This window comes from Antrostomus carolinensis, unplaced genomic scaffold (assembly GCF_000700745.2).
Source record: "Antrostomus carolinensis isolate BGI_N321 unplaced genomic scaffold, ASM70074v2 scaffold49559, whole genome shotgun sequence".
Taxonomy (NCBI): domain Eukaryota; kingdom Metazoa; phylum Chordata; class Aves; order Caprimulgiformes; family Caprimulgidae; genus Antrostomus; species Antrostomus carolinensis.
Window position 1 is genome coordinate 42,958 of NW_010340278.1, and position 14,898 is coordinate 57,855.

At 38.1% G+C, this 14,898-nt stretch overlaps 1 protein-coding gene across 1 annotated transcript in view; it reads left to right on the forward strand.

The window, feature by feature from the left end:
* The window catches only part of LOC104531257 (slit homolog 3 protein-like), a gene marked incomplete at both ends in the record, with an annotated part of 87,542 nt that overhangs the window by 39,396 nt on the left and 33,248 nt on the right, over nucleotides 1-14,898 (forward strand). Inside the window, 3 exons of the mRNA XM_010176094.1 lie at nucleotides 1,174-1,248; nucleotides 10,596-10,739; nucleotides 13,154-13,297. Of these exons, the coding sequence (XP_010174396.1) occupies nucleotides 1,174-1,248; nucleotides 10,596-10,739; nucleotides 13,154-13,297 (363 nt within the window). The remainder of the gene's footprint in view (nucleotides 1-1,173; nucleotides 1,249-10,595; nucleotides 10,740-13,153; nucleotides 13,298-14,898) is intronic.

Consider the following 14,898-nt stretch of genomic DNA (forward strand, 5'->3'; position numbering starts at 1 on the left):
GCTGTGAAAGGAAGTCAGACCAATCCAAGGCACCTTCTACTTTAATCCCTGTGTGAAAAAAAGGAAAGTTAATTTTATTTCAAAGAAGCACTGCAACTCCTTTATTTCCTTAGTGTTCATGCTAGCTGTGGGGATGAGAAAGGAGCTATAGCTATAGCTGTGCATCAGCTGCCTGTATTTATCTTCTTGAAGTGTTGACCTGTTATGTGGCCTAAGCTGTGTGATTCCTTTTCATTCTACCTTTGAGTCCTTGTCTTTGCATCTGGTTATTTTTATTTAAGAAATGGATTAACCCTTTTGAGTTAAATCTGTGATCAGCAACTCATTCAATCTCCGCAATGCCTGCTGCTTGGGTGAAATGGCTCTCACTAAAACTAATGCATTGTTAAGCTATAAGTAATTTTATGAAATCTATTTGCTTTTAGAGATTCTTCAGAATTATCAACGTAATATACTGCTAAGGGGAGTTTGAGAAAACAATTTCATTATTTAGCAACTGAAGAATCTGGTTCTGTTGTTATATTAGTAGCCCCTTCAAACACAATTCTCTTTTTGTGTTAGTATTCTATTTACTGTATGTAAAGTATTGTTTAAACTCCCATCTATTTAAACCCTGAATTTGAAGTTAAGATAGAAGACATGAGGGAGACATCCAGAAACAAAGAAGAGTCTATACACAGAAAAATGGAGCTACATGTAATCAGAGAACGAATTTTGCATCCCGTGCCTGCCAAGACAGTGGCCTTTGCATTAATTTTGAAGACCAGCAGACATTAATGGGAAAGGATCTGAAATCAGTTCCCTTCTGTTTACAGGGACCACATCTCCAATTGTATGTCTGCTGTAGCAGAATGCATGAGGGAGGTTTAGTCACACAAACAAGGCTGTGTAATGGTTAAGGTTAATAATCCCTCATCTTGTGCATTGAAAGAAGGCGGCTTTCTGACGCTGTCCTTTGGCATTGCACTCTTAAAGGCATCCTAAGATTTTACTATAGATAGTCTTCTATGTTCCCTTTCCTTCAAAGCTAAAGTCTTGGAGTCTGAGAGAGATGGCAGATAGTTTCTTGCTTAACAAAGGTCATAGTTCCCTGTGTGGCAGCCCTGTATGTCAAAGAGTTATATCTATAGTAATCTATGAAGTATTAAATGTCTCTTTGTTTGTTCCTGTCAGGCGTTTGAATGACAATGATATTTCTGTTTTGGAAGCTATTGGACTCTTCAAGAAATTGCCCAACCTCAGAAAAATGTAAGTTTTGAGTCACTTGCTTGTTAGAATACATGCTGCCTTGGGTTATAAGGAAGGAGGCAGAGATGATTTTTTTATAGTTTAGTACTGCAGTAGCAGAAATCTCTTTTAAAATGTGAATTTAAGGAAATGAAATTAGTTGCCTGTTAGAAAGACAGGCCCAGTTAAACCATGGTGACAGATGAAGATCCCTAGGTGGACAGTTCAGTATTCTTTAGGTTATATTTCTTAAAGTCTTCGACTTATGGAGACTGAAAGGAGTTCAGTCCCAGAATTTATTCAGATGTATGCTTATTATTAGAGATAGCTACAAAGTTACCATTTTTGTTTTGTCTTTTGAATGTTTTACACGACTCCAACTAGAGTGAGTGTTTCAAATAGTCAAAGGAAAATAATATTACAAGATACAGATGATGGCAGCTTCTTTTGATCGTTATTGTTTTAGAGAGGAGAATCAATTAGCTAATTTAGAGATCGGTCACTCAAATATATCCGTATAATTCTGTTAACAGCCTGGGTCCTGGCACTGTACAATGTATGATTTAATGAGAGATGTGTTTTGGAAAGAGGTTGATATGTTAGATACCTCCTGATTGTCTTCTAAAAGGATTTTTCTGAAGTTATTTAAAGTTTTAACCTTATAGCCTCATTGCTAGTGTCTCATATAACTGTATACTTTCACTACGATTTTGTTGCTAAAGTCAAAGTAATTTAGGGAAACCAATCAATCAGGCTTTCCGTTCTGTGTTCATTTCATGTGGTTTCTGCCACCTGGAGCTTCTTAGCCATTTGGATCCATGTAAGATCTCAGGAGATTTGGAGAAAACTGTAGCAGGATTCTTGTGTCAGTATTATTTCCACAAGAGTTTCAGATGCAGCACTGCAGGTTTGGGAGTGAGGGTTGTATTTGTGCAAGTACAGGCCACCGGACTTGGGGAATTATATACATTAGCCTTGTATTTTATGAATGATCCATAAGTTGTAGTTACAGTGCACTTAGAAAAAGTTGTTGACATTGTTGAAGTGCTCTGTTGGCTATGTAAGTAGATAGTAAATGGGAACGAAATATGCATGGTATATAAAAGTATACACAAATTGGAAAGCGTCTGTCCTCATCAAACCTTCAGGATTTATGTTTTGAAAATTGGAGAGGCATGATAGCTGGAATGATTTCATTCATTTTATTTAAAACTTACTGTAGGCAACTTATGGTGCTGTCCTTTCTGTTCCCATCAATCACTCAAGTGGAAAGGATGCCTCGACAGGGATGTATTGTTATGCATAAATGCAGCATGAAACAGTTATGAGAGGTTTTTTGAGAGTTTTTTCCCTGTGAAACAAAACATTTTTCATCCCTGTTCTCGGTAGGCAATGAAAACTGAGGTTTACAGGTGCAGTTCAAATGGGTGGCAAAAGGTAGCTATGCCCTGCACCTCGTAAAAAGTGTTTCTCCCATGGATTTGTAGTGGTGGCCTCCAAGCGGAGGCTTTTTAGGTAGTCTTTGTAGTTGAGCTAATTTCTTTTGTTATACTTGATGTTGTAAAGAAGTATCTTAATTTGAATGAAGGGATTTTCTGAAAAGGGTGGGTTTTTGTATAAGCTGAGCAGCATTTCAACCGTAACCTTGCTCAGTAGCTTAATCCATAAAAAGCTAGATTAGGCTTCTTTTTTCTAATTCTCCTAGTTCCATTTTGTGAAAGGAAAGGGTTACTAGGAAAAAACAAACAAGCAAACACCCCTTTCCTTCTATGTTATTATTTTGACTTTACTAAGTATTCTCCTGCTAATAGGTGTCTCTCTATCATGCAAGAAGGAAAATGTAGGGAAATACCAATGAATGGGACTGTCGCTGCTAATGGTCCTAATCCAGCGGCTCTGTGTGTGTGACAGGAATGTGATGCATGTGCCCTTCAATAAGTCTTACTGCTTACTGCTGCTTTTAAATTAAGGAGGAAGAATATTAATCAAACCCCCATTTTTCAGTGTGTATAAGGGACAAGAAATTTTACAGTTATTTGATTGGCAATTTTGACTCTGTCTTGTCATATTCCTCGTCTGTTCAAGTTTAAGGGAAAGCAGCAGATGGAGGAATCTGTCTGGAAATTGTGTTGCTTCCTAGGCTTAAGAAGAAAGTTCAGAGCTTTGCAGTGGCAGAATGTTAGCCTAAATTAACTCTTTTTCTTTATTTAATCTCTGTAATTATCTTTCTTCTGAAATGAATCTGAAAACCTGGAATCTGGACATCTGAATGGGCATTTGGATGGTTGCCCTTTAGTTGTCATTCACTTCAGCTTAAGACTAATGACAGATCTGTGTCAAGGAAATTTGCAAAGAAACTACATTAAGAGTACTTGCTCAGAAAGCTCCAGCAGAATTCCAGAGATTGAAGAATTAGCTGTTCCTTCCTCTCGATGGGTGTTTCATTTTGTTGCCTATACATCTTACATTATGCTTAAGTGTAGCTTTGGATTGTAACATAAACACTCTGAAATGATCTGTAAAATGGACCTTAAGGAGCATTCAGATTTTACTTGCATTCTAGGTGTATGCTTGCATTTGTTCTTTTGTCACTCAAGCTCTGTCAGTTGTCCATGTCTGTATGCGTGTTGTGCCATATCACAGTCTCTTGGGTTTTCTAATAAGATTCCGAAGAAAAATGCTTATAGATTTGGCATTGACATATTAGGGTTGCTCCAGTGTGTATATGTGAAAATAGTCTTTAATTGTATAAATAACATTATAATTTTCCATTGGACTCTTGTCCCAATTCCTTGCTAGGTTCCTCATCTCCTGATTCAGTGCAGTTTCTATTCTCACCATGTTTTGCCTCAGCCAGTGTCTTGTCCTTCTTCTCTCTGCCTCTCTCTAACCACTGACAAAACTCCTACTCTTCTCACTCAGGCTCCCTTCCTAGCCCTCACACACAGTTACTCCACTGCATTGCTTTGAGCTGTTTTTATAGCCTTCACAGATCTCTCTAGGGCTGCCTCTCTATCCAGCCAAGGACATTACTTCTTAATACTGCCTGGGATTGGTAGAGTAGATACATGAATAGAGGAATGTGCCCAGTTCCAAACTTTGCGCAGTCTGTAGTTCAGCGTCCTGCACTGTCTTGAGAGACTTTGGAAGATGTAATCTCAAGAAGACTCTGAAGTGAAAAAATCTCTGGAAAATTAGCTCCTAAAAGTCAGATTTTCAAAAAAATATGTCTTGCAGTCTCCTTGGATTGTGGCAGGAATCTTAAAACTCTTTTTTAAAGACTAAGAATTCAGCCAAATCCTAACAGATTTTGACAGGGAAGTTGTATCCTTCGAATAGAAGATCTACATGGTAGTTACCAATTAACAAATTTGAAATAAGAATGTATTTGTGTGCTTCGGGCTTTTCACAAAAGGGTTATCAGAGTTTTGAGATATGAGAAAAATGGTATTTCGGTTAGCTTTATTTCCTGGAATAGGTGAACTTCCTTCTTTTTGAAAAAAACAGAAAAGTAAAAAGTATCTACTAAACATGAAAAGGGCAACTGACAGGCCATTCTTTTAAATCTTGCTGATGTTATAAAGTAAACATTAAAAAAAATCAGAAGTATCAGATGACCTTTTCAATAAAGGGTACTGCCGACCCCACCTCTAATATATAATTAGCTTTTGGGGTGTAATTTGTCTGTACATATTCCTCCTACACTGAATCTCATTGCATGATGTGTCAGCCCAGGATTTACTACTTTTTAATGCAAAACAAAATTGAATTCTTGATACAGAAATTTAAAGGTCACAGATCCGTAATGGAAAGTTATGCCACATTTTATTTAGGAATTAATTGCTAAGATTACCCTGCTGGTTGTTAAAAGGTTAACATGTCTGCATATAGCTTTAAAAAAAAAAATTAAAAAATCAACTTCAATAATTAGCTGCAAAATCCCATATACATAATGCTATTTTCATAACCTAAATTTTAATCCATCTTTATGTTTAATATTTTTTACAGTAAAATAACAAGGTTGATGGAGATTCCTGTAGACAGATCTAGCCCGGTCCAGACATTATTTACTGGGTTCTCCAGTAGGTTCTACAAAATGACATAAACTCTGTGCTGCTTTCATTGCATTCTTACCATATTATCTCAACTGATCTTGCAAGTGTAAAGGGATGACTAGTCTCTAAAGCTATAATCACATTACAGTGACTTCCAGGCTCCAAGAACTGTGTTGCTAGTACTTTGCATGGTGGTTAGAAAAAAGCAATTTGAATCTGCTTGAAGTACAGGCAAATACAAAGATGTGTTTCCGAGCTCCACAACAGTGGGACCAGCTCCATCACTTGGGTTTGTTTGGTTTCCTGTACCTCTGAGATAGAAAGGCTCTAGGACCTGCTGCCCTCCAGCCCTGGGAGCTATAAGCTTCTGCCTTTCACAGAGGAGTATGTTGCCAGTGGGAGATCTTCTCGCTCAACACAAGATCTCACATCAGGCAGAGGTGAGGGGTGACACTGCCATCCACAGAGGTAAGGTTTTGACTTTTGTGAAAGGGAGCAGTTCTTTGCTTGCAGCAAGTACCAAATTCAGCATGAAGCAAACACTGGGGACCCCACAACTCCCTGGGACTCCTTCGAGTTGTTAATCAGTGAAAAAATGCTCTAGTGCTTGGGGACTCCCACGGCAGTGGGAGCCTGGAGGGGTCTTCAGGCAATGGCAGACAGGTTCAAGCTCCAAAACCCCCTGGGTACCTAACTCAGTGGGAGCAAGGAGGTACACTTCCTTGCTGAAATGGAATGCTGACCCATAAAGAGAGGCTGCAGCTCCCAGATGTCAGCTCCAGAGCCTGCGCACTCCCTGGAGCCTATGGGTAATCAGTGGCACTGATCATTCCCACTTAGGTCCCAGCAGCTGTTTCTGTAGAGAAAAAAATTACAATGGGCTGACAATCAAAATAAAAAGGTGAACTACCATACTTCATGCTCTGCTGGGGAGAAAGGGGACTGACCTCTTTTCTCAGAGAACAAGAAAAATGAAAATTATTTACCTCATAAACCTGAAAGGGACACCTGACAGTCCATTCTGTTAAATCTTGCAAAAGTTAAAAAATGAACATAAAATATGGTCTTATAATAGGAAGTGTTATGCTGCCTTGGCAACAGCTATTACTGCCAACCCCACTTCTAGTATATAATTGCCTTTGGAGACTTAATTTCTCTGTAAATATTTCTCCTACAATCAATTGTATGGAGTGTCAGCCCAGGATTTGACACATTGTACATGCAAAATAAAGTTGAATCATGATAAAGTTTGCAGACTAGAAGTCGGTTTCAAAAACAGAATCTTGAGTTTCTTGGGGAGGTAAAAGTAGTTTGTATTTTTTGAAACAACTATTACCTGCTGTTCTTTCCCCTAAGTATAAGTTTTGCCATGGCAATTGAAGTTGCAGTCATCTGTCACTTGTTATAGAGAAACAGATTTTATTTTCTGGAAATGATATTGCAGAGAGTGTTGTGGTACGTGGTGTTTGGGCTTATCATGTGCCTCCCTTTTTTTCCAGTAGGACCATCAGTTCACTCTGCTGAATTAACGTAGGAGAGTCACTGGGTGTACTTCACTGTCTGTCTGTAATATTTAAGACTTTCAGTGCCATCCTGCTTCTGAGAACAACTCACTCTGTAAAAGCCAGCCAGACTGTTGCTAAAAGCTGTAAAATTTCTCAGCATCCTCCAGAAGAATGCAACAGCACTGGGGTTTTCCTCCTAACCTATCCTTCAAAATTCCAAACACGTTGCCAACAGACAGAAATATTCTAGGGAAACCCCCACTCAGAACAGGCTGATTGTATGATAATACCAGAAGGTTCAAGGTGAGGCCAAGCAGAGCCTTTGCAGTTGGACTGTGCTTTGGTGGTTGTTCTTATGGGAAGGTGTGTCGGTAACATGTGCAGCAATGCACAGTATGGTGGATTGTTAAAATGGACCCAGCAGGTACAGCAGGATGAATAGAAGTCTGAATAGAATCCAGCTTGTTCTGTGTTGAAGTTATAAGAGCAACAGAAATAATATTATCATAAGCTGTAGCCATAAAGTAAATAAAACCTGACTGAAAAATGAACTGTGTGAACAATGTCACCTTGATAGCTCCTTAGTCTGTTCATTTCCTATTCACAGCCCCACATAAGGTAAACCCAGGCTTTCTAAAAATTTCTTCTGACCTCTTGCCCAAAATAAAAGTCTAGAAATAGAATTAAACATTATCATCAGGGAAATCAGGGAGTCCTTACGGAAACAGTAACCTTTCTTGAGTGACCAGGTTGACTAGAGGAAAAGAAGGTTATTGGAAATAGTCAACATGGATTCACTAAGAGAAAATAATGTCTAACCAATCTGATAGCCTTCTATGATGGCATGACTGGCTAGGTAGATGAGGGGAGAGCAGTGGATGTTTTCTACCTTGATTTCAGCAAGGCTTTTGACACTGTCTCCCATAGCATCATCATAAGTAAGTTTAGGAAGTGTGGGTTAGGTGAGGGGACAGTGAGGTGGGTGAAGAACTGGCTCAGTGACAGAGCTAAGAGGGTTTTAATCAGCAGTGCAGAGTCTAGTTGGACACCTGTGGTTAGTGGTGTTCCTCAAGGGTCAGTACTTGGTCCAGTCCTATTCAATATATTCATCAGTGACTGGGATGAAGGGACCGAGTGTACCCTCAGCAAGTTTGCTGATGACACCAAACTGAGAGGAATGGCTGATACACCGGAAGGCTGTGCTGCCATTCAGTGAGATCTGGACAGGCTGGAGAGTTGGGCGGAGAGGAACCTGATGAAGTTCAATAAGGGCAAGTGTAGGGTCCTGCACCTGCGGAGGATGATGATGATCTCCTGAGATCTATTCCAACCCCAACCATTCTGTGATTCTCTGACTATAGGTTCCCATTTGGGTCCTGCCAGAGGGCATCTTGGGAAATACTGAAGAATAGCTACCTTGGGAAATACTCGAAACTCATTTTCTTTTCCACTCTCTTCCAGTATTTCAAGAAGAATTGCTTATAGAAAACCTTAGCATTGCAAGAGGGTGGGGCTTTTCTATAATGGGTTTGCTGTAAAGTGTCAGGTTTTTTCTAATTAAAACAACAACAAAAAATCCTTGTCAAGTGCTATGATCATATATGAAAGATTCTTTCAGTGCTAGGAAAGATGGAGTAGAACACTCCAAGTTGCAGAGCAGGCAAAAGTTTCACTGCTTTCAATTTTCAAGGTTTGTATCAGCTGATTATTTTTACTACAAATTCTAGACTGAAAAGTATGTAATTTCTCATATTTATTGTTCTAGCAGGTCAGACTTTAAGGAGGACACTTTTTTTTAGTGAATTAGTGCTGTCCTCTACCATTTTTTAATTTAGTTCTGATATAGGAAGCTTTAATTCAGGAAGACAAAGAAATCCAGGTTGGCAGAACATCTGCTTTGGTTATACTCCAAGCGGGATTGCGGGGCAGTGTCATCTTTACCTATTTATTATTGTAAAGCTTGTCTTTTCTCTGCCTTGCAACTTTGATTTCACCATAGCATTTAATCTTGGATTAAGTCAAAGTCTTTGTGTGTTATAGTAACTCACCCTCTCTTCCCATCACAAACATTTACTTATTTATTCATGTATTTTTGTGCAAATATGCATCATGGCATGATCTTTACCAGGAAATGGATCACTGGGAGCATTTATTTATGCCAGCATTCAAAAGAGATGCTGAGCTACAAACATTTCCACTAGAGAAATAGCTGAGTCCCAAAATTAAATGCATATGCCAGAATATCCTTCCTTGACTTGCTTTGACACTGAACATAAACTTGTCGTGTGAGTGTTAGCACAAGGTACTAAACTTCTGAAAAGCAAAATCTGCATGCAAGTGTTCCTATATGTTTTTATGTTATTTTTGGCTGATTGCAAGCATACTTTATTCTTTCTGATCACAGAGGTGATGGGCCCACTATCTGACAGTTCTTCAGCAGACATAAACCAGCGTACTCAAGTCTCCCACATGAAGCATATCTCCAAGACTCAGCTTTTTCTTTTTTTTCCTTTTTTTTTTTTTTTTTTAATTAAGTGATGACTTCTACAAAGAGCAAGACCCACAGTATTTCTGTCTGAGGCCAAGCTGTCCTGTGGCCATGTCTTCTGTCAACTTTTATCCCAAAAAGATTGCCTGTTCTTCTGAACAGTAGCCCAGGTGTTAATCTGATACCTTGTCATTTGTTTTATATCACCTGGAATTGGATTTTGAAACTATTACTTATGCTGCATCTGTACTTGGATTGTTTCTGGAATAATGTACTATTCAGTATGAGTAACAGTGTTGGAATTTGGCATCTTCTTGGGAGCAAGAGCTTATCTTTTATTTCCTCTTTTTGTTCCAGACAGTAAAATAAAGAATAGTGTTTCCAGGCATAAACCTAAACAAGCAGGATTATTCATCCTATTCTATACAGGGCATCATAGGAGATCCTTTAAGGACTGAGGCCCACGGTTTTGATGTGCTTAAGATCTTTTATATAAATGTTTTAAATAATTAAATTCCATTTATTTTTATGCATCTCTAGTGGCATTTTATCGTTCAGAAGTTTTCTTTTCACTGGGTTTTTCACAAGTATGAAATATTCAAAAGAATAATTTTGCATTTCATCAGAACTTCATTTGACTTTGTAGATTGAACTTTTCCATTGCTGATCTATAAGCAAACATCTTGGGACTGTATAGGCAAAGTAAATGTTTGGAAAATAATGCCGTATATTGCAGTAGCTGTGAATTGAGTATTAAGTGATACTCATTTCATTTTGACTGGTGGTTACATTTAAGTGCCTGGGAGTTCATGAGTGCACATATTAACAGATACATGCAGTTTTGTACGTTACTCCGGTGTTGGAGTAACTTTCCAGAGTAAAAGTACACTAAATAAAAGTGGTCCATATTTCAGTGTACCATTGATCAAAGTAACTGATTCTTGCCAGATGAGCACTCAGTCCCGAGCATGGTTCATAACTTCATGGACATAAATCAGATGTTAGAAACCCCCACTTAATTCTATCCTTGACATACTTACAAGCAAGAATGATATGAGGTGTAAGAGCTGGTAATTCCATTAATTTACATACTCTTGATATATCTGATATAGGTGTGGTTTTGATGAGTGAAGGGGAGCTGTTTGTGAGTATAGTAGGTATAGTTTTGAACTTCCATATACTCTCCTTACTGGATGAATGTCTTTCTAGATAACCAATAAAACGCACATATTCTTCCTATCTTCCTCCTTCTGTTGTGATGATGTATGTTTGGAATAAAACAGGAATAATTTCTTATTGTGACTGGTTTTGTCCTTCCAGAAATCTAAGCAACAATAAGATCAAGGAGATCCGAGAAGGCACATTTGATGGAGCTTCAGGAGTGCAGGAACTGATTCTGACAGAGAATCAACTGGAATCAGTGCACGGACGAATGTTTAAAGGCCTCACAGGGCTAAAGACGTTGTAAGTGCAAAGATCTGTCTTTCTGTTCCTCTGTGGGAGTGCTCAAGTTCAGCAATGCCTGCTAAAATATCTGTTACTAGACATCAAGCTCTAACACAAGGTCTTGTATCACTGTCATGAAGTCTTCAATACATTTCTGGGTAGGTTTGAGATTTATCTGCTATTTCTGTGAAAAAAGAGATTTTCAAAAATTTCAGGAGTAACATGATGGTGAACCTGTTATGGGTCAAATTTGGGCACTTTTAATCATTTAATTACTTGTATTTTATTATTTCCTATGGAAACAAGGCATGTAAGAACATGTTTGCTATTTATTACTCCATCCTCCCACTCTGCCTCCACTCAAAATGGAATTGTAGATACAATACATGCTTCTTATATTGCAAAGTATCATGGCACAATTACTTCAGTCCTTACTCTAGTGTAAAAAGAAATCCAAGTTTCACTTCAAGGACTTTGTCCTGTAATGACATATAGGGAACTTTTACTGTTCCTTTAACATTTTTTTTTTTCTGTGGTTACAGCCATCTGTTCTTTAATTTAATGTATGCACTTTACTAAGGGATTTGAAAATACTCTTCATAGACACTAAATTAATTTTTATATTGTAAAGCAGCCTATGGCAGTGCTCCTAAACAAAATTCAGCATTTTTTAATAAAAAGATGCTTAATTTTCAAGCTATCCTGCTGACCTGACCTACATTTCCCCCTAGCTGAGAAAGCAGTCTAAATATACACAGCATGATATGAGGATCTCCGAGTATAAGTTTTCCTTCAGGAATGATACACAGTGAATGGTGAGCTATGATACAAAATCAGAGGTTTTGACTTGAGGGACATATATTTCTGTCCATTAACTGACCTTCTTTGAGCATTAAAATCGTGATCTTTTGCAAAGAGGCCACATTGGACAGGGTCATAGTCCAGTTTTTAAAAGACTGTATGTTTCCTGAAATATAATAAATCACTGTGCAAGACACATTGCATCCAAATTCGTTCATCTCATCTTGCAGTACTATGCCTGCTACTTTACGTACAGAATTGAGAAAATATTTCCTACTGCTGGTAAGCCAGTAAGGGCCTTGCTTCTCTTATTTACTACCCTATTCCTTTTAGAGCTTGTGATCTTGACATGGCTTTCAGGAAGGATAGTACTCCACGTGTAAGGCGGTCACTCCACAGTGTCTGTGCCCTGTGACACTCTTCTGACACAGTTTCACCCTGGCTGCAATACCAAAACTATTAAGACGATCGTGCCTGCGATGGTAACTGTACATAAAGAACAGCAATGCAAAAACAATGTAATGTTTGCATCTTAAACACCAAGTGTTTGTGATTACACTGTGACTTTCTTCCCAGCCATATCTAATCTCTCTTTTTTTCAATAATCTATTCATGTAGCATCTAAATGCACAACTGGTGGATACCAATCTGAGATTTAAATCCAGACTTCTAAGAGAGTCTGAATTTTCAGTGTTCACTGCATGAATTTGATACCAAGGAATTAACCCTCCTCAATTTGGAGGATCAGTTCGCTTTAACAGCAGCATGAGCTGCATATATTTTGCGGATTTTTGGTAGTGAACCTTAATTACTGAATAATTTTTCACCTAAGTAGGAATATCACAACTGTGTAGTGATGTTTACAGACCTCGATGTTGATTGGCATGCAATGTAACAAATACACATAAGCCTTTTTTGCCATAAAGTGAAACAAGATACTACAGTCTTTCAGATTAATTGGGCTTTATCGTCAAGTTCATTGTTACCATAACAACTCAGAGAGATGTATCTTCCAAAACACAGCACTGATTCATCTGGCACAAGCCCTGAGCAAAGATCATTTTATAGGATGATTACTGCTTTCTGTCTTGTCAATTAATGATTATAATGACATTTCAGAGCTTTTGTTAGATCTGGATATCTTTCCCAAGCTATTCCTTGATTTCTGCTGAGGATGCTGTTTCCTTCCATACTTTTGCAGTGTGGATTACAAAAGACATCCATGATAGGAGTAGAAGTAATGCAGCTAGTATTGTTATGTCATGCATTTCTGGCAGTCATTCTCAATTGATCTCTGAAATACATCTTCACTTACTCTCAGGTATTTACTAAATGAAGACTTTAGTTTGTATTTCAAGTTTGCCACTAGTTATAATTTTAATTGCATACTGCTTTCACATGTGGAACTTCCATCAGCCTCTAATGTTGTATGGAAGAAATGCGTTTTAAATTCATGAGACAATATTTACATGAATCTAGCTCTCTAATAGCTGTGCTGTACTTCAGCAATCAATAAATATAGACTACAGTGCTTGCCAAAGCGTCTTGTTGATACCCCAGATAAAGGACCTCGTATCCTGAAATTATACCCCCTCCGAGTAGTTCCTAATTCCCTGTTTTAATCCTTTCAGGATGCTGAGGAGCAACTCTATCAGCTGTATAAACAATGACACCTTTGCTGGACTGAGCTCAGTAAGGCTTCTTTCTCTGTATGACAATCACATCAGCACCATCACCCCTGGAGCCTTCAGCACACTAGTCTCTTTGTCTACAATGTAAGTTATCTTTTCATGGTATAAACGTGTCATGATGCTATTATTCTGTGCTTTCCTTTTAAGAAGACAACATTTGAGTTTCAAAATCAAACTACTTATTGTTCATATATGGAGAACCTCATTTAGGGAAAGAACCCCATCCTACTGAAATCACAGGTTGGGGAATTCAAGGTGTGATTTAGAATTTGATTCAAATTGCTTCACCGGAGTGGCTGAAAAAACTTTGAGGTTGCCAACCTCAGACAGGATGACTGTATGTTCTGCTGTGTCATAGCCTAGTGCAGTGCACAGCAGAGAAGTTAATGTCTAACAGTCTCTGCAGATTCACGAGTGCATAACTTACCATACACTTCAGCTCCATGACGCTGCTTTGGTTTCAGCAGAGTCTCATTTTAGAAGAACAGCTTTCTTGGATTTCAGTGAAATTAGTTAAATATCAGAAGAAATGTACTAGCTAATGCTTAGATTTTCAGAAGAGCCTCAGAGGACAAAGTACTCAAGTCCTACTGAATGTGAGTTTGAAAAATCCCAACCTAAGGTTTTCTGTTACTTCTTTTCTATTTCTCAGTCCTTTTTTGAAGTATTTCTCTTGCTACTTAAATATGTTTACATCCTTTTTGTAGTGTGTCCATTTTAATAAAGTGCAGGCTGATAAATATGGCAAGAAAGTCTGTTCTTTTTTTCCAGCTATGAATGGGGACCTTGATGTTGCTGTTAATGGAAGTTGTCTGCTTAATTCCCTTCACACTGCCCTGAAAATACATCCTAATTGTCCAGTCAAAAGAAACTATTGGTGCTATTGCATTTCAGGTTTTGAAAACATTCTCCATCATGTTTGAGGGAAGAAGTGTTGAATCTCAGCTGTTTTGTTGCTCACACTTTCATTTTGTTAAAACTTTTCACCAGCAAATCGGTTATCATTTTGGCATTAGCTCCATGCAGCATAAAGGGCACAGACTTTTCTTCTATTTGCTTTCTGTAGTCCCAAAAGCCTCCTTGAAATTGATGGACAAAGAGAGAAACACAAACAGATTTTTTTTATTGACTATTTTCATGTCTCAGGTCAAAGTGAGTGGTACTTGCTGAAAGCTCGTTCTCACTGAGCTGCCTGCTTCTCATGCAATTGTCTCCTTGCTTCCTTCCATGGATCCCTTAATAGCTGTGACTCCCTGAGTCAGTATATAAAGTCCCTGCCCCGTTTGCATAGAAGCATCTTTATCATGTTTTGTTAGAAAATAGTTCATTTTCAGCTGTGGATATGGTTTATTACAATTTTAGCAACAGCAATTAAAGCTACTGCTGATTAGAATGCATTGCTTTGGCACCGACTTATTGGTCAGTGCCACAGGAATTCAATATTAATAAAGCAATGAAATATTATTAAAGCAATCATATTGGTCATGGCAAGTTCCTAGCAGTGTCTTGATGAAAAAGTTTGTTCTTTGACACATTTTCACTCTGTGCTTGACCTACAGACAGGAGAAGGTGTGCTTTTGACTTTTTTAGACATCGGTTTAAGGCTATAGTGATACTGCACATATAAATGCAAAATTCAGATGTATTCATTTCCTAGCAGTATCCTATTGTAGGTGGATATATTA